The sequence below is a fragment of the Humulus lupulus genome, chromosome 1 (assembly GCF_963169125.1).
Source record: "Humulus lupulus chromosome 1, drHumLupu1.1, whole genome shotgun sequence".
In the NCBI taxonomy this organism is placed as follows: domain Eukaryota; kingdom Viridiplantae; phylum Streptophyta; class Magnoliopsida; order Rosales; family Cannabaceae; genus Humulus; species Humulus lupulus.
The window spans coordinates 208,138,864-208,162,120 of NC_084793.1; the positions used below are offsets into that span (position 1 = coordinate 208,138,864).

Genomic DNA, 23,257 nt, shown 5'->3' on the forward strand with positions numbered 1-23,257 from the left:
CGAACTCCTCATCGAGGGGCGTGCAGCTCCTTTCGCCCTCGAGGGGAGGTCGGGCAACAAGAGCACCTGTCCTGATTTTGATGTTATGGGATAGTAGGATCTTGTTGACCCTCCCTTGGGTCGTAATCTTCGAGACTATCCTCTCTGCCTCGAAGAAAGCATCAGGTCCCACCTCGACCTCTTTCTCCACTGTGGGACCGAAGTGGGGGATGGGAGAATCCACAACAATCCCTTTCCCCTTGCTGGCCTGTTGGGATGACGAGCTAGCCGTGCTCTTCTTGGGTACGTTTTTCCTGGGTCCCATCTGGTCGCCTAACGAACAAGAATGAAGAAAAGTTTAAATAGGTGCCCTAAAAATAGAAAAGGGAATATAGCGCGAGAAGTGATTTTCGTACACGGGTTGAGGTAATCTTAGCCCGCGGTGCATGAGGCCACGCGATGCCATGGTCACGCGCCCACGTTTCCAACGGATCCCCGATTGCTCGGGATCTGTGTGTCAGGAGGATTAGGATAATGCTTGCCTTGGAGAGAAAGTTTTAAAAAGAAAAACCACCTAGGAAGCGTGACCCCTAAGTTACCCGGTTTTGCATCCTAGAAACCTCTCACCTTCCCCTTTTCCAAACAGGCATTCCCTAAAGCTACCTAGAAAAGTTACCCAGAAGTTATCTTGTCCTAAACATCACGTTCCTAGACATGTTCTCATACAGTCGATATACCTAGGATCAAAACCTATGCACCACAAACCAGCCAAAAACAACCTACCGTGTGCGACTAAGAAAGAGGTTTACCTAACAGAAAAACAGAAAGATCAAAACATGCAATAGGCAGAGGACTTACAGTGTATTTTCCGTATGGAAGTCGCAAAAAGCGTAGGAATTGGAGTCCTGGTGGAGTCTTTAAAGCTGGACTGGTGCAGAAACTCTTATGGCGAGAGCGTAGGAATCTCTGGGATGATAACCAGAAGAAGAGAAATGGTTGAGACTAAAAAGGAGAGAAAATGAGGAAAAAATTTCAAATGAAGGGTGGCTAATACGGAAGATGGCCAACCTTATACATACGTAAGAGGAATAAAGGAACGAGGACCGTTCGATCAAATTAATGCGAGATACGAGGGTCATAACTCGAGAGGCGAAACGGCGGCTGAAAGCAGGCTAGGACATTTAATGCAATTCTCGGAAACCGAACAGCCGCCAACCACGGCGCTCCACGTGTCCGGTGCCCACGCAGTGGGCGCGACATGAAGAGTCGAAAGGGATACTTAAAAGCCCCCGCTGTGAAGACCACGGATGACGTCATGGGTCACGAGCAGAGGCTTGGGGGGCAAATGTACGCCCTAAATATCCACACATATTGGCGAGCTAGAAAATGGCTTAATTCGATCTGACACGTGTAGATCGTCCACCCGGAGTTGCGTGTTACGAGCCTCCTTCTGTCCCGCCCGAGCTGATTAGAGAGTTAACTGCTACACGGAGGCATCGTGTAGCAGAAGTATGAGTGTTACGAGCTGGCGCCACATTAAGCTCGTGATGCAACAGAGATCTAACATCTGAATCCTTGTAAAGTCAACCACGCAATATAAACGTGCATATATCATACATCACGTGTCTATTCTATTCCTGAATTCTCAGACACACAGTATAAACGTGCGTGTTCAGACATCCCACACCTGATTTGGCCATGCGGCCTATTATCCCTCCTTACCTATTGATTAGACCACACTTCACTGCAAAGTTTAGGAATTAATCATCAGTGTCACAGATATGACGTAAAGGATAAAGAGATCACGGGATGACCCCATTGCCAACCCAGATATCTTCTTCCTATAAATACCAAGACCCTGGGTAGTGCAAGGGGATGGCATATATTTTGTAAAGAAACACTGTAAGAAATAGTCAAGAGATATCAATAATATCGCCTGGTGGACTAGAGGGATTTTAACCTTCGAACCACCTAAAAAGAAAGGAGTGATCATCTATAGTTATTTTCATATTACGGTTCACCAATTAGCACTAATTCATCCCATTTATTCGTATAATTACTTGTTGGCGAAGAACCGCGTCAACAATTGAAATAAGAAAATTAACCATTAAAATATATTAAATATTGTACATATTTTTATTTTTATATGGTTTGTAATATATGTAATTTATAATCAAATAAAAAATTTAAAACATAAATAAATAAATAAAATACATAATTAATAATATATTAAAAGTAAAATAATAACTTTATAATCAAATCACTTTCCATCCTTGCACTAATACTAAACAAAAAAAGAAAAAATTATATTCCATCCTTTCTGACTTGTTAAATAACATAAAGGAGTATATCTTTCCTTTCCGCTCATCTACTTTGTCCATCCTTCCTATTCTATCCATCCATCTTCATCTCCATCATTTCTGCCAAACATACACTACATAATGAATGTAAAGTAATATTTATCTCGTATCCATTTTTTGTTGTTTGACTTAAACGGAAAATGTTTTTGAATTCAAACAAAATGATCGCTTCATAAATGTATAAAGAATTAGTAAACTCACATTCAAAAACTACAGTACATATTAATCATAAAGTAATTTCAAATATAACTTTTTTATTAGTGTTTTGCAATGATGTACTTCGTGCGAGTCATTAACTTATTGTAAATTGACTTTCAATAATCGATACACTAAATAAGTATCTTGAACAAAATTCATTGTATTATTTGAAATTGAATTTCTAAAATGGTATATAAACAAAACAGAATATAATTTAAAATCGAAGTTCCAAAATAATATAAAAAACAAAACAAAGTCAAAATTGTATAAACTCTTATATCTTTTAGACTAATAAAAGCTACAATGTTTAGGGAGAAAACAAGTGCTACTAGACTATTACCATCTTAATGTGTTTAGAAGAAAAAAAATCTTAATACACATAATTTCTCTAATTTATTCTTGATTTTTCTTTTACTTTTTGTTAGTAAAAATGAATTTATTGCTATGTAACTAAAAATTCAGTTGCATGATTACTAAAATAAACTTTACAGACCAATGTTGTAATTCAGGTGAATATAATAAATTATATACAGTAATGTACCAAAGAGGAAAAAAAATATCTATATATTTATATACTTGTTCAAGTAGGGGACTAGACAAGAAAATATAAGAACTATACAATTGTGAAAAGTACTTTATAACTAATTATGTACACAATAGGTTTTTTCTATATGCTTATATTAAGAAAATTGCTCACATATAATTATGTACAAAAAGAAAATTTCGAAAGCACCAGCCGTATAAAACATTACCAAGAAAACTTGGACCAAAATGCTGTACATATTAAGTGTTTATATATACTTCAAGACTAATTGAATTCAAAACCCAGTAAAATCCCGACTGTATGTTATGTCAAACATATACCAGACTATATTTGAGACTTGGAACCTTGGCTTAAAAGCAAGTTCTTCAGCTCCCTGTATCCTTGGAGCTCTTCTAGTGCATCAGCTGTTGTCTTAGAGATAACGAGTCTCGACGACATAACACTTGAAGAAGCAGCTTGCTGAAATGGAGCATCTGAACTCTGATTGGTGTTACCCCAGTTTTCAGGACTTAATACATCTGATGAATCTACGGACTTGGAGAAATCTTGGCGGAGAGGTGGGGCTTTTCTTAACATCAAAACAAGTGCACCAACAGCAGCATCATGGGTCCTAGTTGGAAACGATCCTTCAGGATCAAGTGGCTCACAGAAAGGTCCCTTCTGCTCGAAAGATTCAGGTCTATAGCCAAACAATCCATTATAGTTCGCTAAAGATGATTAGAAGAAAATAAAAGCAAAAAAGGAAGAGAAAACTTTCCAACATTTTACAGAGATTACAGAGGTAATTGTGATTCAGATTGTCGAAGATCTTATACCTCTTTGTTGAAAAGAGAACTGCAGAAATGACTGAAGTAATTTTGTACATGTTTTCAACCCAGCTTATGATTATGTTTCACTATCAATAATAGGATGCGTCATATTATGTGCTTTTTGCATAAATAACTGCAAAAGCAATTTCCAACTTTATTGTACAATCAGTGTTTTTGACACGGTTCACATGAAAAACTACAACATAATAGACTTGAGACCTTTAGATTTTGGCAATATCCTTCAAATGTATGCTGACGCTAAATACCAGTGTGGAAAAAAGACAGTAGCAGAGTAAATTGATAGACTGTACTCTTCTAAACCACATTTTTGTTTTTCTGTAATAGCCATTTTTAGCTAAATCCCAGGCTTACTTGTCCCTCGCTGATACAGAATGAGGTTCAATTGTTGCCAATGAAATAACATCTTATTCAGCAACGAGAGCTCAAATACATAATATCTTGAAATCTTCAAAAGGCATACAACTATCTAGGTCTTTCAAATACACCCTAAACTGATTTATCAAGACTGCTAATTTTTTTTACTTAATATGCCAGCCAGACTGGTGAGCAACAATCCATGCACAGCATATCAATCGTTGCCTTTCAACTTAAAATCATACAGAACCTCAAGAATGCAATTATCACTACAAAATAGTCTTAAAATCATAGTCACTGATGCAAGTACCACAATCTCCATTACTACCTTATCACCAATCCCCATACATTTTGAGTACTTCTAAGATACAGATCATCTTACATTTACCTTGTCACCAACCCCCATAAATTTTGAGTACTTAAAAGATATAGATCATTTAATTGCACCTTGCCACCAATCTTCGTTATCGCCTTGCAAGATTTTAATCTTGTTTTTTTTAAGAAATATTAAGCAACTCTCTCATCACTATTATTAGTCCCCTCAAGAAAACTGAGATTTTCAATTGTAAAGTTGCACTTTACTACTAATGAAACAATCACAACAGCTCAATCTAGACCAAAATACTGGTGAGGATTCATAATGCCCCATGCTTGAAGGTAAAAAGTACATTCTTAACTTTCATTATTTGATCAGCCAGAAAGATACCCAACCAGGCTCAGTGTTGATTGTTGAACCTTCATATCTGATCCTAAACTACCTTAACTATTTTCTAAGAACGTACCAAAAACAAACATCTTGTACTCATTTCCTAGCTACAAATGATTCCATTTTAGTAGAACTATCATCTTTTCACAAACATATTATTCTCCAAAATAGTTTAACTGATAGAGGATAACAGTTTATAAATGTATAGATGCATGTATAAAATTGGTGAAAAAAAAAGTAAATGTCCATTTCATAATTTTAATATCTTACCTGCTACTAGGATCTGTAATATCATCCTCATCCACATCAAATGGGCAAGTGAAGTCAGGCTCATCAAAGTCCTCTGGGAATGACCGACTAGAGCTTCTGGAAAATGGCCTATTTTCCTCTTTCTTGAGTGGGAACAACTAAAAAAACACAAGAAATTAAATACAAGCAAACATATGAGAATCAAAGTTTATTCATCATGGCTATATGTACCTTCTCATTTGGTATCCCAGAATGCAGTACACCCATGCCTTTATCAGACCTATACGTACTAGATCTCAAACTTTTAAGGGGAGGGGATGGAGGCAAAGTTTGCTTGAATGCAGGGGAATTAGCAAGCTTAGCCATTGGTATGCGGACTGGAGCACTTTCCGATCGTAAAAGAGCATTTGATAGATGACTCCCAGGGATACGGATTGGAGGTGATGGGGAAGCAGAAGGTGATGATGATATAGAAAATACAGGTGACTGAAAATACTCGTCAAAAGCTGTATCTTTCTTATGAATTAAAGATGTCTCAGGCGGATGAGGAGGCAAGCTTGAAGGTGGAAAGCGACGAAAGCTTGGGTTAGAATTTAAAGCTTGAGGTTCTGAATGAGTTGGTGAAGGAGAGAATGAAGCCAAAGGCGTTGAAGTTCTATATGCATCAAAACTCCAACTATGCCGCCTAGTAAATGGGGAAGATGATGGAGAACCATGAGATGCTACTCCAGTCACAGGAATTGATGGGAACCGTCTAAGGGGGTCTGCCAATGGGCTTCCAACATAATCAGGTATAACTTGTGGGGACAATGGAGTTGATGGTTCAGAGTTTATGTCTGAGATTTCTGAACGATACAACACTGAAATGCAAAGCCTACCACAAGAGGTATCCACAGGTGTGAACACAAATCTCTGCATTTCTGCCTCTTCCCTACGAGTGAATGGCTCAACAAAAGAAGATACTCGATGAGCAAGAGTAAATGGGCGAATTTGACTAGAAGAGTTGAGATCATGATATATCTTATAAGCAGGTAACAGCCTAACAGTGGCATACAAAGACCTCAAGAGTAGGATTGTTTTCTTATACAAAGTACTATTGCTAGACCTCCTGTTCCCATGACTAGTATCTCTAGTCTTTCTACTCTCATAATGCACTACCCATCTCTCTACAATCTTTTCACTCCTTTCCAAACACCCATACTCTTCTTGATCAGAGTTCATGCAGACAGGATACCTCTCTTTCATTGAAAGATTCCTAACAAGCTCCTTCCTTGTGGAAGAATGCATTGGATCACAATCAACAGGTCTCTGGACCAAAATCACATCAACCACCATAGGTTCTAGATTGTTCTGGCGCCAGAGATCAATATTCTCCAGCGCTGCAGGGCATTCCCTTAGTGCTAAATTAAACCATTTATCCCTCGGCCTCACACTAGACGAGGACGATGATGAGGAAGATGGTGATGAAATTCCCTGTTCCCCGCTATAATTACGCGAGGACAAACAGGGAGACCTAGATTCAAGTAATATTTGAAGACTTTTGGCAAAAAATTCAGTAATTATTTGTTCCATTTTTGCTGATTCAGTGTGAGCATTACTGTTTGAAGATGCCATAGCTTAAAAAATTACTAGAATTGGGACATACCCTTTTGAAAAAAACACAACTGGCAACCTCAGAATCCACTCAAAAGCATTCACTTCACTGCAAAAACAAGAAAAGAAAAAATATTCAAAGTCCTTCCAATGGTCAAACCCAGACCCAGAAAGCAACAAAGCACCCAAAAAAAGGGGGAAACAAGGGAACCGAAATGGAAAATTATTCGTAATTAAATGAAACTAAACTTCAACTCAACATTTATCGGTGTAACAATCGAGCCAAACAGAAAACTCAGGCCATATTATATAACGATACATATATATACATAACCATATATTTATACCTCAAGCGACTATTCACTACTTCTTGTTCAGCAAGGAATCCCACAAGATTAAAAAAGTATACTTTTTAACCGCTTTACTATCTCCTTTTCATATAGTTGTTTGTTTAACTTATTCTGATTTGGTTATAGTAACGAGATCAACAAAACCGAAGATACCCAAAGAGTAGTGATTCTAGAAGAGCAAACAAAGCCACACACACACATATATATATATATATTGGGAAAAGAGCGTACGCACCAGAGTAAGGATAATTCTTCCCACAGAGAGGGAACTTTTTATCTTTATACATACGTTGTATAGAAGCTTTCTTATGTCGACATGAAATTGAAGGAATAGGATTTGAATCGGCGAAAACAGAGGGTTTGTTTATTTGATTGGGGGTGGTGGTGGTCTTATCTGCTTCAACAATCAATATCCATGAAAGAGTTTGAGTTCTTCATCGATAGGGAAAGGGCGGTGGGACCGTTGGCTTCTAAGGCATGCCCTTGGGCCCATACCCATGTGAGTCCTAGTCATTGATTTTGCCAACTAGGATAAAATAAGCAGAAATTTACCGAATATGTATTGAATTTTTTTATTTTTCTATTTCTTTTTTCTTTTCTTTTATTTATTTTAAGTGAGAAACTTCATTCAAAGGGGCCTAGGATCAGACTATAGGCCCTTATTTTTCTCCACTGTGCGCCCTCCCGATGGCAACTCCAATGCAAGAAGAAAAAGAAACAACCTGTTCCACTTTGAACAATCTTGGGCCGCTAAGGTCGATTGCATTGAGATGGCGGAAGAAGGATGGGTTCACAAGTCAGACAATTATTTGATGAATGTCATAGCTAGTGTGGCTTCTCTATGTGGTTATAGTAACGAGATCAACAAAACCGAAGATACCCAAAGAGTAGTGATTCTAGAAGAGCAAACAAAGCCAAATATATATATATATATATATATCTTAAAAAGGTTTACAGAAGGCATCGTGGGGCTATCTCCAAGTAAAAAAAAGATTTGGACTAGCTCCAATTGAGCCGAATACCATAAATTGGAGAAGGAGTTGGATATACTTAATAAGAAAGAAGAAAAATATTAGTCGGTTAGAGCAAATAATGATTTGTTGAAACTTGGGGACAACAACTCAAGCTTCTTTCACAAGTGTGCAACTAACCGTACAAAGAAAAATCTTATTAAAGGCCTCAATGACATGCATGGAAATTGGGTGGAGGGTACCGAGGACATAGTGGGAATCTTTAATGACTATTTCACTAGAATTTTCACTTCAAATCGCCCTTCAGATGAGGATATTGGCCTAGTTCTGAATGCAGTACCATGGAAAGTGACATCAGTGATGAATGACCAGCTCACTAGACCTTTCTTTGAAGAGGATATCTGGAAAGTTGTGTTTCAAATGAATCCCTGCAAAATTCCAAGGTCAGATAGTATGGGAGCGGGCTTCTACCGAAAGTTTTGGGACAGAGTGGGAGGGAATGTCTGCGAGGCGTGCCAAGATTTTCTAAATGGATCCAGTTGTCTTAAAAGTATCAATTACACACTCATCTAGCTCATTTTTAAACTAAGTGACCATATCTCTTTTTCTTAGTTTCGTCTTTGCAATGTTCTGTATAAAATTATCACTAACACTATGATTAATTGATAAGTTTAATTTTGATCATATATTTTTAATTTCTTTAAGTTTAGAAATTGTTAGCTTTTAGTTATTTTAATTATTTTAAACTTTTTTTGTATTTTATGATTTTTGGTTTAAAAATAATTTTAAGATTAAAAATACACATTTATTAATATAAAAATAAATTAAGTTTGAATTAATATTTCTAACTTTAATTAAATATATTTTTTATTTGGAAATATTTAATTTTGAATTGATTTATTTGGTTTTATAGGAAATTGTGTATTTTTATGAAAAAAATAAAGTAATAAAATGTGAACAAGAGTCTGAAAAAGAGCTGGAGCTGAAACTTTACGAACGATTTTGAGACTGTTCTAGCCATATTTAGGAAATTATTCTAGAAATAGAATTTGTAGATATTTTTCTAAGCTTTCCAAAACGTATTGAATCGTCCAAATCGGAGTTATATTAAGGGAAATGTGGCAAAAATACGATTAGCTACATGAGAAAAATCGGTTTCTTGAGGAATATGAAAATATCATATTCAAACTCTAATTTTGCAACGATAAGGAGATATTCTTACTCCAAATTCAAAAATTAGAAATATCACAATAATATTAAATGAAAATTAATATCTATTACTTTTATTTTTAGTTTAAGTTTTAAATTTTAAATTTTATTTTGATTAGCTTTTGTTAGTACGAGACTATTATAAATAGAGGTCTGTCTCTATTTGAAAACAAACTCTCTACTCTCTCTATTAAAGAGACAATGTTAACGTCGTTTTTCGTCAACTTAAATCTGAAGAGCACTAAACAATTAATTAAGAAAATAAAGAAGAACAATGAGAATTTTACGTGGTTAAGCATTTAAAATCTGCCTAGTCCACGAGTCAATAATATTGATTGGAGGTATTCTCTCAAAGCTTTTACAAAGAAATTTAGTAGAGTGTTCTCAGTACCAAATTGTGCGTATCCACAAATGAAATTCTCCAGTCTATTTAAGATTGGTTAACAAAATATCTTCCATTTATTTCGGAAAGTTACAATTCAAATTTGAAATAAAATATAATTAAATGCATTAATTATATAATATCTCATGATAATTGGAATTTAATATCAGATAATAACAAATCCCTAAGGAATAGGGATTTCCTAACAACAATCGTGTTCAAATTGCGTTACTGACCTCGAACACACAGTTTACACGCCTTCGAGATCGACCAACATCACGAGCTCGTTATTCTAGTCAGCCTTATCCTTATCCAGTGATTTCATCGAGCTCAACCTTCGGAGACCAATATCTTCGAGCTTGCAACTAGGGCTCGAATAACACACATAACTCAAAGAAGATTCATTCTTTCGAGATTTATGCTTAAGCTCGAGCCTTCTGAACTTGTGCTCGTTCGCCAATAAGAACAAGTTAGGAATCATGCAAATTATATAAGAGTTGAGCCCTTACTTGCCATTTTTGAGCTTACACTTTACGAGCCCACGTTTCGAGATTCATTTATGACGATTTCAAAATTTGGGTGTCACATTTTGCCCCCTCAAAAGTGTTGGTTCGAATCCTATGAGAAGGAAACTTTTGAACTTCATCTTTCGAAAAACGTGCCATCTACCACACTTGAGTATGGACACGTGTCACTTCCCCACCAAGAGTACTCAAGTACTCCCTATTTCTACACATGTCCTTTCCTAGGACCTTTTTGCCACCAGTGTATGCAATTGAATTTGATTCTTCGGATCCTCATTTAACCCAAATTAAGGGCCCTAATCACTTCTACCTTTGACATCCCCACAGGGGTATATATATGTGCCTTCTTCTCCACCCTCATCACTTTCGTATTCTTTTAGAAAATTACGCACCAGAGAAAACCAGAGCAAATTTTTCTTTTTGCATGTTTTCTAAACCTGAAAAACAAAGCAACCTCTCATCCTTCGACTCTGTCGGATTGTTTCTGCTTCCACTTCTTCAAACGACGGTATCCTCTTTTCCAAGATCATCTTCGTGTAAGTTCCTAATCCTTATTCTCTTACTTTTCTTTTTACGTGTGTTTCATCTGTTCGTGAGAATGTTTCTCTGGTTTTTACCAGAGTTATAAGGCCTCATTCTTGCATTAGGCAAGTTTTCTAATTAAAATAGTTTTTGCATGCTTAGAATCACGATTTAGGCTAAAAATTGTTTAGTAAAAATGTGTTAAAATGAAGTTTTTCTGGAATGGGGGATTTTTGGGTTAGAGGTTTTGTGTAGCTTAAGAAATAGGGTTTTCGTTTAGGGTTTAAATGCATGAATCCCAAAAACATCACCTTTTCAAGTAACTGCAAACTTTTTTCCCTGGAAATATGGGATTCTTCTAAATTGGTAATAACCTCCCCACTCTCGCATGGGTGCACTCTCGATGCCTGAACTTTACAATAGTTCGGGAATGACATTCGAGTTAATCTCGCCCTTTCGAGCCTTCAATCTCGATTAAGGCAGTCTCGTTATCTTGAGTACTCAAGCTCGAATTACCTGATCTGTAAAATTTGTACGCAAGTATACGTAGTTGTGTCAAGTAATAAAGTTTGTAAGAACAGAGATCGTCCCATAGAGACTATTAACCAATTACCAATAATTGTTTTTCACTTTCTATTTGGTGATTAAAATAAAGATGAATTATTCTAAACTATGAACACAATTTAAATAACTGTAAACAAAATAATAAATCAACGAATTAACAATCAATAATAAAAGGCCTAGGAATTAATTTCATCAACTTTTCATTCTATTAATTTTACTATTCAATTCTAAATCTCTTCTTCCTATTCTAATAGCAAGTTAACATAATCGATTCCTATTCTTTTTCAAGATATAAGATCTCAGCCTATATACAAGTTTTCTACATCTCTGTGATAAACTTAAACATATAGAAGACATTAAGCATTGAAACCTAATTACTACACAAGTCATACATGTACTTTCGACCAATATGAAACCTATGTCTATATAATGATAGCATATTCAATTCTCATCTTTCGACTTTTGAATCAAAACCATTAAATCAAGTAAATAGTGATCAAGTATTTACTAGCATTAAACAAACATCATATAGATTAGAATAGAGAAGAAGTATCAATAGAACATCATAATAAAATTAAATTGAAATTCAAGTGACTACATTAATCCCTAGATAAAAGATTTAGTTCATAGATAACATAATGACAATAAAATTCAAATAATTTTTCATAGAAAATAACCTAAAGAATTCAGATGAAGAAGAAATCTAGAAAGTCATAAACAAGAAACATAAACCAAATTACAGCAGTCTTTTCTAGATCTAGGGTTTATACAACTAAAAACTGCTTCCTAAATTCACAGAATAATGTCCCTTAAATAGTTTTCCAATGCTCCCAAGTGAAAAGACCATTTTTTCCTTCTAAAAGTGGCTTCAGATTTGAAAACTGCGTTGATAGCGCTGTAGCACTAGGTTTTGAGTGCTGTAGCACTACTAACAGTGCCAAATTGCCTAAAAAATTGATGTACTAGCGCTATTGACAGAAACAAAAGCTTTAAGGTCGCCTTTCTAGCGCTGTAGCGCAATTATGATAGCATTGTAGCGCTATCCACAGAAACAGTACTCGGACCTATTGCTCCTGAAAGTTTCGATTTTTTCCAAAATAACTCCATTTTCTTCCACTTTCACTTCATTCCACTCTTTTCACCATCTTAGCAACAAAAACCTGAAACATGAACAACACAAGCATAATTCTGCAATAAAATAGCCCTAAACTAATGAAAACCTTCCTAAAAACTAGACCATAAATGAGTCTAAAATTCGTTTATCAAACTCCCCCAAATTAATCCTTTACTCGCCCTTGAGTAAAGAATCTAACTAGACTTAAACCTAAACAAACCAAGTTGACATAACCAACCAATTCCAACACTCAAGACTGCTATGCATATATAATTCTCAGGAAAAACAATCATGCTATTTAAAATATTAGTCTAGATTTTCAGTCAAAATACTTCACCCCTTCACTGCAATCTATTAACGCCAAAGCTCATTTACTCATAACTCGCAAATAAAATAATTGAACCACTTTACGCACATCAAGTTCTCACCAACTAACCACATAACCAAGTTGTTTACCGAGTTTTTCGGAAACGAATAACTAACAGAATAATAAAAAGATAAGAACCGTAGAAATACTAAAATGTAACTAAACCAACAGTGTTTTTACGTGGTTCAGGCGTTAACAAGCCCTAGTCCACGAGTCGATGTTATTATACTTGGAAAAGATTACAGTAAGATGGCTGGTGCATAAGAACTTCACACACTCACAATGTTTCTCTCGGGTTCTCTTAAAGAAGATGAAGCTAGAGAGAATTTGGTAGAGTCTTTTGCTATCTGATCCCTCTCCCCCCCCTTCTTGTAAAAGGAAGGAGTCTTTATAGCTAGGGTTTCGAATTAGGGTTTTTCTCCACGTACATGAGTCTTAATTACACCAGCCATAAATAGGGGATACAATTACTATAGTCGCATGGCTACCAGACTCTATGTGGGTATATTTACGTGAAAGTATGGGGAACACACAAAGTCAGCCGTCTTTTCCAAGTTGTCAGCGGAACAGTAGGCGAAAAGGTACCCTTAGGCGTGCTGGGATGTGTGCGGCTTTGACCTGACGGGCGTGTCAGGCGGGATTCTGTGTCAGACGGATATCATTCCAAATATGCCTTCTCCCGGACTCGGCCGTTCGGTTTTGTTCTGTGCGGGGCACGGAACTGTTTCCGCGGAGACCACTCGAAGAGCCTCTCCTGGAAGGGGCCTCCCTGAGGGGTATCCTTCGGGAGTCCGGGAGAGTTGACGAGTTTCCGTGTTGTGCTTGTTTGGAAGAGTAATCCGGATACTAGACAGGAGAGGCGAAGCCTTTCTGTCCATCCGCGAGCTCTGGTCACCCTCCGTGAAAGACATCGATAATTCTGCTTCCCCGAGGTCATCAATCTAAACGCTATCCGGAAATCTGGATAACATTTACCCCCCAAGGTCGCGGAGCTTTGAGAGATCCGGGAGCTTGTACAATCGGTTTCTTAGATTAGGCGAGGGGGCACCTTCTGTGTTCCCGGAAGGGTTCCTTTTTCCCGCCTGAGTATAAGTATGAAAGAGAAAAAGGAATTTCTTTTGTTTGAGATCAAGTACTCAAGTGCGGCAAGGATCACGTGTCATTCTAGGAATGGTTCTGCGACCAAGACGTGTGCGTGAGGCGACTGGTTGAGGATGCGTGCGTCAGTCATCTGACTATTTGACGGTTTTTAATGGTACTCAGGGCCCGAGGTGGTGTAATGATGGGAAATAAATATTTTATTCCCATCCGAGGAGTCATAAATAGGATCGTCGCTTCCACTCCAGCCGTTGGATCTGACGCACATGGAATGGGAAGATCGGGACCGTCCACTCGAGGAATTCGAAACGGCTTCTTCCCTGCTATAAAAACGAGGGAAAGGACCTTTCTTCCTCTTTACGCTTTCAGATTCTCCATCTTTAGGATTTTCAGATTTCCAAACCTCCGAACTCTCAGGCTTCCCAGCTTACGTTCCTCCGAACTTGCCATTTCTTTTGGTAAGTATCTGGAAACTTTTCTTTTTGATTTGGCAGTGGGTTTATTCCCCGAAGTTCCTGGTTTGAATCGCCGTTTATCTTTGTAGCTTTTACTTCTCGCGATCGTGCTGTGTAGTGATCCAGTTACTCCTTCAACCTCTACCTACCCGAATATCAGTAAGTATTTCTACTTTGCTCTTTCCTCCCAAACCTTAGGTTGTTGGTAGTTGTTAGAGTAGAGGTTTCTGCCATTATTGCTTATGTGCATGTGTGAATAGGGCTTTGGTAGGCATGTGATTGATTGTGAGTCGATAAGTAGCCTTTTCTGCGTGTTTTGGCGATTTGCGTTTGGAAAGTCGTCCCTTGTTTTGCTGTTTTAGGGCATAAGCATGAACGCCTTTAGGGTGTCTTTCTCTGGAAAGACACTTCTTTTGGTGGGCTTAGGCTCGGGGTCTGAGTCTGGTTCCTTGCTGTCCTTCGGGTGGCATGGTGCCAATCCCTCGGCAAGCTCGGTGGGAGCCTCTCCAAGCAGTTTTCGGGGAGGGTCTCCCCGACGCCTTTGATACCACTAGGGTATGACAAGGGTGCTGACTGCTTAGAGTGTTTTCTTCTTTCTTTTCTTTTGTCCAGTGACGAACATCTCGAAGGAACAACTCCTTGCTGCGGGGGAGGCTGAATCTGCCCAAGAGAAGGGCTCTCCTATCGCTGGTGGAAAGGGGAAAGGAAAGGCGAAAGCGGTCGCGGCTAGCCCACCAACCTCCAATAGTTCCATCTGGGAGATGGACCAAAAACTGAACCTTTTTAGGAATTATGGCATGCTGGAGCTGTATTCCTCTGAGGCAGGCCTGAAGAACATCCCAGGTCTGATGTGGCACCGTCTGTCGGTGCTGGGCGAGTCAGCTAGCCAGAGCCACGAGGGCTTTGGTGCCTGGAGCTGGGCACACATAGTGTGCGGAGCGCACTTGCCCCTAAGGAGTTACTTCGCCAATTTCTGTGTGAAGGTGGGGATTGCCCCCTTCCAGTTAATTCCTCCCAGCTACAAGCTCTTAGCGGGGTGGTTCATCTTTTGCAAGTCCTGGAGACTGGAAGCTCCTACCCCGGAGGAGGTGCTGTACTTTTATGGGTTGAAGTCTCAGCCTATGAGGGGTCACTCAGACAAGGTGGGGTTTTACAGGCTAGAAAGGCACCCGGATGTGATGTGCCCCACTTGTCATACCGCGAGGGTTCCAGACCTCCGGGAATACTGGTTCCTGACGACTGGCTTCCCGCTGAAGAGGGTGCCAGCTCTATCTTTGGACTTCAAAATCCCTGGTAAGTGTTTCCTCTTTTCCTTTTCAACTTTGTTTCTTTGTATTTGATTTGCCTTTTGGGAGGATCTCTAACGCTTGTATTTGATTTTTGCAGAAGTCGTTCCGCGGACACCTCACTGCGCGGAGATGATAAGGAGGTCCAAGTTCTACGAAGGGCTTTCTGAGGAAGAGTTGAGAGTGGAGGGACTTGTGACCTCCGAATCGTTGAGGGAGTATGGGTTACTCGCCTCCTTCCAAAATATCGAGCCAGTAAGTGGTAGGGGGCAGACTCAGGTGTCGGCTGACGTCCGGGAGCAGATTGCCCTGGAGCTGTCTAAGGTGATCACCCAAGCCGCTCGGGACGAAAATACTCTATCTCCTAGTTGGGCGGAGAGGTTCCCCGACCCCCAGCCGGAGGGAGAGGAGATCGAGGCTCGCCACGCCGCGGCTTACCCTAATGAAGGGGCTCCGGGGGCTAGTTCCTCCGGGAGAGGTAAGACTAGTTTTCGATTGATCCACACCCCCAGCCTGTCGGAAGTTACCCAAACCTCTCAGATGGGGTTTGATCCTCGTTTCCTTAGGCTAGATCCGCGTAGGATACCTTTCGACAGGTACTGTGATAGGGTAGATGAGCTCCTCTGGTGTCTGAGTGATGGTAGTCTGCCAGAAGGTGTCACCATGGTTGACCCTTCTTCTCTCAGCATGTTCTTCCCGGACTTCAAGGAGTACGGGAGCTTCCTGGAGCAGGAAGCGATGTTTTGTTTTGCTCGGGGAAGGCCATCCACGTTTCTCGTGCATGGTCGTCCCTTTCAAACTTTTCTTTTTCTTGTTTCTTGTTCCCTGCTGGCGGGCTTGCTTGTACTTTTATGTTGCTGATTGTCTTGTCTTCCGCTTATCTTCTTTCTCATTTCTTGTTGGTTCGTTAACCTTGCTTTGTACGTTTCTTGCAGAGTATCCCGAAGCCAAGATGTTGGGGAGGGTTACTTTGCTTATTAAGAAGGCTGCCACCAGCCAAGACCCGCCCACGGGAAAAGGAAGGAAGACCAAGGCTGGTAGGGGAGGTAAGGCTGCTTCCCCCAAGAAGACAAGCGGCGAGGCGCAAGCGTCTCCGAGGGTAGAGAAGTCCCCTGCTGAAGGGCCTTCCGAGACTATGATGGTCTCGAGTAGCAGTAGCGACGGGGAAGGGCTTGTGTTCCCCGTGAGGACAACTGGGGTGAGCAAGCGTCCCGGAGAAGATGCTGAGGGTGCTAAGAACAAACGCCTTAGACACTCTTCTCCCGGTCGAAGGCGACAACAACAGCAACGACAGCAATCACAACTACAACAACAGCAGCAACAGGAACAAGAGACACAATCACCAACGCCGCAGCAGCAGCAACAGCAACATCCAAACCAGCAGCAGCAACAAGGGCAATTACTTCTGCTACCGCAGCAGCAAAAGCAACAGACCGGGGCCTTAATACCCCGGCTGCCTCCTCCTCCAGCCCAAAGGGGGGCCACCCTTCCGGGGTCTCCGTCTTCTCAGACAACCAATCTTCCCCTGCCTGGCCTGAAGTTCCACTTTCCGCGGAAGCCGACCAGTTTTCTCGCTGCCCTCCTGGAGGGTGTAAGACGGGCCGATAGTTTTTTGAAGAGGCGGCTAGAGGCGGAGAAGGCCGTTACTCAGGGAAGGGCAGATAACTTGTCTGCCGTGAAGAGGGCTGAGCTGGCCGAGGGGGTGAGATCTCCTCACCCGGCCGGAGCGGTTCTGGATGGTCCAGCCTTGGAGAAGAGGCTGGTGCCTAGGCTCGGACGTGCATTGGCGCCGTTCGGAGCTGAGATGATGGAGGACATGGCCCTGAGCTTATGCGAGCTCAATTCTGAGAAATGGGCCATCAGCAGCAGCAAGGATCCGCTGTTGCTGACACACGCTGTGAAGCAGCAACTGTCCGGGGTAAGCCGTCAGTTGTAGTTTTTTTTTTTTTTTTTTTTTGGGACCACCTGTCTTTTGGTCCTGCTTTAGCTCACTCTGTTGTCTTTCTTTGCAGGCCTCTATGATCGCGGAACGCTCGTTCCGGGAGGTTGGTGCAGCTCTGGTTCAGCTGGAGGAGAGCCAACTGGCTCGCCAGGCCTTGGAAGCGGAGAAACAGAAACTGACCCAACAGGCCTTGGGGGCTTCGGAGAAGATTGATCAGACCCGGCGCACGGCTGAAGAAGAGGCGGAGAAGAAATATCTTGCCAAATATCAAGAGTACCGGGCCAAGGCAGAGAATGAGTTTAGACAGCGGTCGGATGGAATTAAGACCGAAAACTCCAAGCTCCGGGAAGAGCTGTCCCAAGCCAAGGTGGAGAAAGATACCCTGGAAGCCCGCTTGCAATCAAAGAACGATCTCCTCCTTAAGCGGCAAGAGGAATATTCCACTCTTCAGAGTAAGCTGCACGACGAGGAGCAACTTCATAAGAGGAGCAGGGATCTCGTGTCTATGCTTCAGTTGGGGCTCGCCGAGAAGGATAAAGAGATCGGGGCTTTGCAATTCACTGCCAGGGGGCATGTGACCGAGAAGCAATCCGTGCTGAACCAAAATAGGGAGCAGCGCAAGGCGATTGATTCTCTTAAGGGGGAGCGGGATGCCTCCAAGGCCGAAATGGAAAAATTGAGGGCCCAACTAATTGTCGCGGAAGAACAGCTGGCAACCTCCGAGGCGGAGCGGTTGAAGGAGAAGGAGGATGCTGAGGTGATACTGAACAGAACTATTAATATATCGCATGTGGTCCTCATGCATCAACTCTGGAAAGTGAACCCGGAGGTGTTAGGCTATCTGGGAGATGATGCCGAAGCCATGAGGGAGAAGCTACTCGTGTGGGATCAGGGCCCAGAGGCGTACGTCCAAACTTATAACATTGACGAACGTGCTGAAGCTCCTGAGGCGGGAGATCCCGGAGAGGCGGGGACCTCTGAACCTTCTCATGACCAAATCCCTCCTTCCAATGAGCCGACTCCGCCAGCCTCAGCTGAAACAGATGCCCTCGAAGCTGCGGTCGTGGACGCTGTAGTTACCCCCAATGCTTGAAGGGGTTTTATCTTTAATTGTTTTTCATTTTGAGTTTTTCATTGCGGACAATTTTGCCATAATCATAGCATTCTCCTTTCTTTTTCTGCCGAGTTCTTTATTTATCTTTGCGCTTAGGGTAGACATTTATACGGTAGAAACTGTTGTAGGGGCGTATGGGGTTTTGGTTCCAACGGCCAAAACTTATGCACTTCCCAGTTGAAGCTTTAACGGATGATGTCTCTCCCCACGTAGTTTCCAGGTTACGAAGGTTTTCTGGTTCCAAAGGCCAGGCTCCTTTCACCGTACTTTATCTTTCCTGAGGCAAATAGCCAATCCCGGGACTTGTAGTTATACTGTTCGCTGGGATTGCTAAGGTGAGTCGTTCTATTGTTTGGAACGGGAGTTCTTTTGGTGAGCGTCGCTAGACTTAAGGTTAGATCTTTGCGAAGCAAAACTAACTGTTGTTGCGAACCTCATGGTGGCTGGCTTCAGGGACCTGGCATGGAGCCCTGCGAGGCTAGATCCGCGCGAAGCAGAGCTTTAGAGCGCTCGCGGATCTTGCCATCTTTTGCCTTGCGGGATCCGGAGCTGGAGCATGCGAAGCAAAGCTTTACAGCGCTCGCGGTTCTTGCCATCTTTTTTCTTGCGGGACCCGGAGCTGGAGTTTGCGAAGCAAAGCTCTTCAGCGCTCGCGGATCTTGCCATCTTTTGTCTTGCGGGACCCGGAGCTGGAGCTTGCAAAGCAAAGCTCTTCAGCGCTCGCGGATCTTGCCATCTTTTGTCTTGCGGGACCCGGAGCTGGAGCTTGCAAAGCAAAGCTCTTCAGCGCTCGCGGATCTTGCCATCTTTCGCCTTACGGGACCCGGAGCTGGAGCTTGCGAAGCAAAGCTCTACAGAGCTCGCGGAGAATTCTGCAAAGGACTTGTCAAGGAGCTGGGGGTGTTTTGGCGTAGCTCTATGAACGTGCCTCAACCCCCAGTCCTGTCCATCGCTGGGCTACACAAGAGATAATTCTCATGATACATAATGGCAGGCATTTCTGTGGCAATTTTCACTTAAGCACATAATGCACATATGACACGTAATGCAAGCATGTTCATGGCAACAAATAAACCTAAGCTTAACAATTAGAGCAAAACAATTTAAAAACTTCAAACACAATGCTAGCACATAAGTGGTGTTCTGTGTGCGTTTTGTTCAAGGGGCGTATGGCTAAGCCTTAACCATGTATACCCCCCAAGTGAGCGTGGGGTCCGGACGTCTCCGGACCGCGTGGTCACTTGTTAAAACGCAGCTTTGAACATAGGGATAAAAAGTGCGGTAAAAGCGGAGTGAATCCCTCCGTGTTTCGTTAAAATAGCCTGCTAGGCGTTAGTTTTACAACAGGGAGGATTATTTCCACATTTTTCACTTTTGTTATTTTCACCAAGGACTTCCGACTGGATGGTCCGGGGCCTACTGGTAGTAACGGCGGAGGTGCTCCGCGTTCCAGGCGCGCGGGACTTTAGATCCGTCGAGTCTCTTTAAGTGATACGTCCCATGGCCCACTTTTTCTTGGACTTCGTAGGGGCCTTCCCAGTTGGGTCCGAGGACTCCTACTCCCGGATCCTGCGTAGCAGGAAATAATCTCCGTAGGACAAGATCCCCAACTTCGAATGCACGGCTCTGGACTCTCGTGTTAAAGTGTCGGGCTATCTTGCCTTGGTACATTTTTAGTTGGACCTGCGACTGCTCCCGGAGCTCTTCGATCATGTCTAAGGACTCCTGGAGGAGGGCATGGTTCCGGGTAGGATCGTAGGTGTCTTGCCTGTGAGAGGGGATCATAGTTTCTACTGGGATGACGGCCTCGCATCCTTTCGCCTTTCGTCTGGTATTCCCCGGATATTTGGTTTACCACAAGTAGGGAGTCGCTGTACACTTCGATTTTTTGGGCTCCGACTTCTCTGGCCAGTCGTAACCCAGCTAACATGGCTTCGTGTTCTGCCTCGTTGTTGGATGCTGGGAATGCGAAACGGATGGCGCTCTGGAGCTGATGCCCTTGGGGAGATATTAGGATAACCCCCGCTCCAGCTCCTTTTTCATTTGAGGCTCCGTCTACGTAGACCTTCCAGGTGGGAAGTTCCGGGACAGGATATTCTGGGAGGTCATTCATTCCCGAGCACTCCACAATAAAGTCCGCGAGAGCTTGACCTTTTATGGAAACACGCGGTTGGTAGTGGACGTCGAACTGGCTTAGTTCCATGGCCCACTTAAGCAATCTGCCAGAAGACTCGGGCTTCTGCAAGACTTGTCGGAGAGGGTGGTTGGTGAGTACTTTGATGGTGTGCGCCTGGAAATATGGCCTCAGCTTCCGTGAAGCGATCAGCAAGCAGAGGGAGAGTTTCTCGATCATCGAATATCTGGACTCGGCGTCCAATAACCTCTTGCTTACGTAATACACAGGGAGTTGGATACGGCCATCTTCCCGGACGAGAGCGGCACTTACTGCGTGCTCAGTCACAGCTAGGTATAAGAACAACGCCTCTCCTTCGACCGGCTTAGACAGAATGGGGGCTCGGGTTAGATGTTCTTTGAGGTGTTGGAAGGCCGCTTCGCATTCGGGGGTCCACTCGAACTTCTTGTTCCCTCGCAGAACATTGAAGAAGGGGATACACTTGTCGGTGGCCTTGGATACGAAGCGACTGAGAGCAGCTATCCTTCCGGTGACGCTTTGGACATCCTTATGCTTCCGGGGGGAAGGCATGTCTATGAACGCCTTTATTTTCTCAGGGTTGGCTTCCACGCCGCGGGAGTTGACAATAAAACCGAGGAACTTCCCAGACGAGACCCCGAAAGTACATTTCTTTGGATTTAGTTTCATCCCGTACTTTCGGATCACGGCGAAAGCTTCCTCAAGGTCGTTACTGTGGTCCCCGGAGGTCTTGGACTTTACCAACATGTCGTCCACGTACACCTCCATGTTCCTCCCCAGTTGGTCCTTGAACATTCTGTTTACCAGACGCTGGTAAGTCGCCCCAGCATTCTTCAAACCGAAAGGCATGACCACGTAACAGTAGACACCCTTATCCGTGAGGAAGCTGGTGTGTTCCTGGTCCGCGACATGCATCTTGATCTGGTTGTATCCGGAGTACGCATCCATGAAGGATAAGAGTTCATACCCGGAAGTAGCGTCCACCATCTGATCGATTCGCGGGAGAGGGAAACAATCTTTCGGGCAGGCCTTGTTTAGGTCCGTGAAGTCAATGCACATTCTCCAGGACCCATCGGGTTTCGGGACCAGAACTGGGTTGGCCAACCACACGGGATAGTGCGACTCCTGGAGAAAGCCTATGGACATCAATTTGTCCACTTCAGCTTTGACGGCTTCGGCTCTCACTGGGTCCAGCGGCCTCCTCTTTTGGCGAATTGGAGTTGCAGCTGGGTCTATGTTGAGTGCGTGGCACGCAACATTGGGATTAATCCCCGTCATATCAGCGTGGCACCATGCCAGGATATCCTGATTATCCTTCACAGTGGCCACGATCTTATCTCGAACGGCCGACGGCAGGTTTTTTCCCACCTGAATGACCTTGGTGGGTTCTCCCGGATTGAGGATCACCTCTTCGACTTCCTCCATCGGCTCTATTGCTTTCTCGATTCCCACTCTTGGGTCGAGTTCGTCAAAGTATGCCTCCTGAGCATCCCTAGTTTCTGGCAATACTTCCGCCAAAGGAATGGCAGCAAACGTCTCTCGGACCGTGTAGACAGCTCGGACGGAGACGTTATAACAGCTCCGTGCACTTCTCTGGTCTCCTCGGAGGGTGCCAATACGCCCATCGTCGCAGGGAAACTTCAAGCATAAGTGACGTATCGAGGTTATGGCCCCACAATCGATCATGACCGGTCGGCCTAAGATGGCATTATACGCCGTGGGGCAGTCGACCACCACGAATGTGCTATGCTTGAAGGCACAAGCGTCGCTTTCTCCTCTGAGGGTGACCGGAAGTTGAATTTTGCCTAATGGCATGAGTGCGTCCCCATTGAAACCTTGAAGCTGGATGGGGCATGGGGCCAGGTCCGTCTCGGTCAATCCGATCGCGTGGAAGGCCGCTTTGAAGAGGATGTTCACGGAGCTTCCGTCATCGATCAAGACCCGTGAGACCTTCTTATTGGCAATCTGGGCTTCCACCACGAGGGGATCGTTGTGGGGGAAGTGCACATGTCGAGCATCGTCCTCCGTGAAGGTGATGGGAAGATCCATCATTCGGGGACGTTGAGCAGGTGTTTGGACCAAGGCGCACATCTCCTCGGTGTGCTCTAACTCCTTCAAGTACCTCTTCTGGGAATTGCGGGTGCTTCCGGCAAGGTGTGGTCCTCCGGAAATGGTGGCGACGTGTCCGTCAACGGGTGGCGGAGCAAGGCCGGGCGGATATGGGTTGCCTGGCCCTGGAGCCAACAAGGCAATGGGCGCCGGAGCAGGTGGAGGAGGAAGTGCTGGGAACTGAGACCCGGGAGCTTGGGGGTGACCGGCTCCAGGAGCGCTAACGGCCCCCCTCTGTCCCGGTGAATATGCAGCTCCGTGAACTACCCCCTGTCCGGGATAGAT

At 43.0% G+C, this 23,257-nt stretch overlaps 1 protein-coding gene across 3 annotated transcripts; it reads right to left on the bottom strand.

Moving 5' to 3' along the window:
• Positions 1 to 3,086: 3,086 nt before the first annotated feature.
• LOC133802913 (autophagy-related protein 13b) lies at positions 3,087 to 7,682 on the bottom strand. Of its 3 annotated transcripts, none has more exons than XM_062241039.1 (4): positions 7,399 to 7,661; positions 5,452 to 6,922; positions 5,242 to 5,378; positions 3,087 to 3,760 (listed from the first exon to the last, which is right to left on the bottom strand). In XM_062241039.1, exons 2-4 carry the CDS (start codon positions 6,832 to 6,834, stop codon positions 3,406 to 3,408), a joined length of 1,875 nt encoding a protein of 624 aa, XP_062097023.1. In that variant the 5' UTR covers positions 6,835 to 6,922; positions 7,399 to 7,661; the 3' UTR covers positions 3,087 to 3,405. The 3 variants fall into 3 exon arrangements, with proteins under 3 accessions (XP_062097023.1, XP_062097024.1, XP_062097025.1); XM_062241040.1 differs by lacking the exon at positions 7,399 to 7,661 and adding an exon at positions 7,161 to 7,355; XM_062241041.1 differs by having other exon boundaries at positions 3,717 to 4,023; positions 7,399 to 7,682.
• Between the last annotated feature and the right edge of the window lie 15,575 nt (positions 7,683 to 23,257).

Bases quoted from the DNA above. Each gene is read 5' to 3' on its own strand.
- LOC133802913 (XM_062241039.1), bottom strand. From the start codon at position 6,834: ATGGCATCTTCAAACAGTAATGCTCACACTGAATCAGCAAAAATGGAA. The intron at 5,379-5,451 runs GTACATATAGCC...GTGTTTTTTTAG, and splicing joins CTGGGATACCAAATGAGAAG to TTGTTCCCACTCAAGAAAGA. The intron at 3,761-5,241 runs GTAAGATATTAA...GTTTGGCTATAG, and splicing joins ATTACAGATCCTAGTAGCAG to ACCTGAATCTTTCGAGCAGA.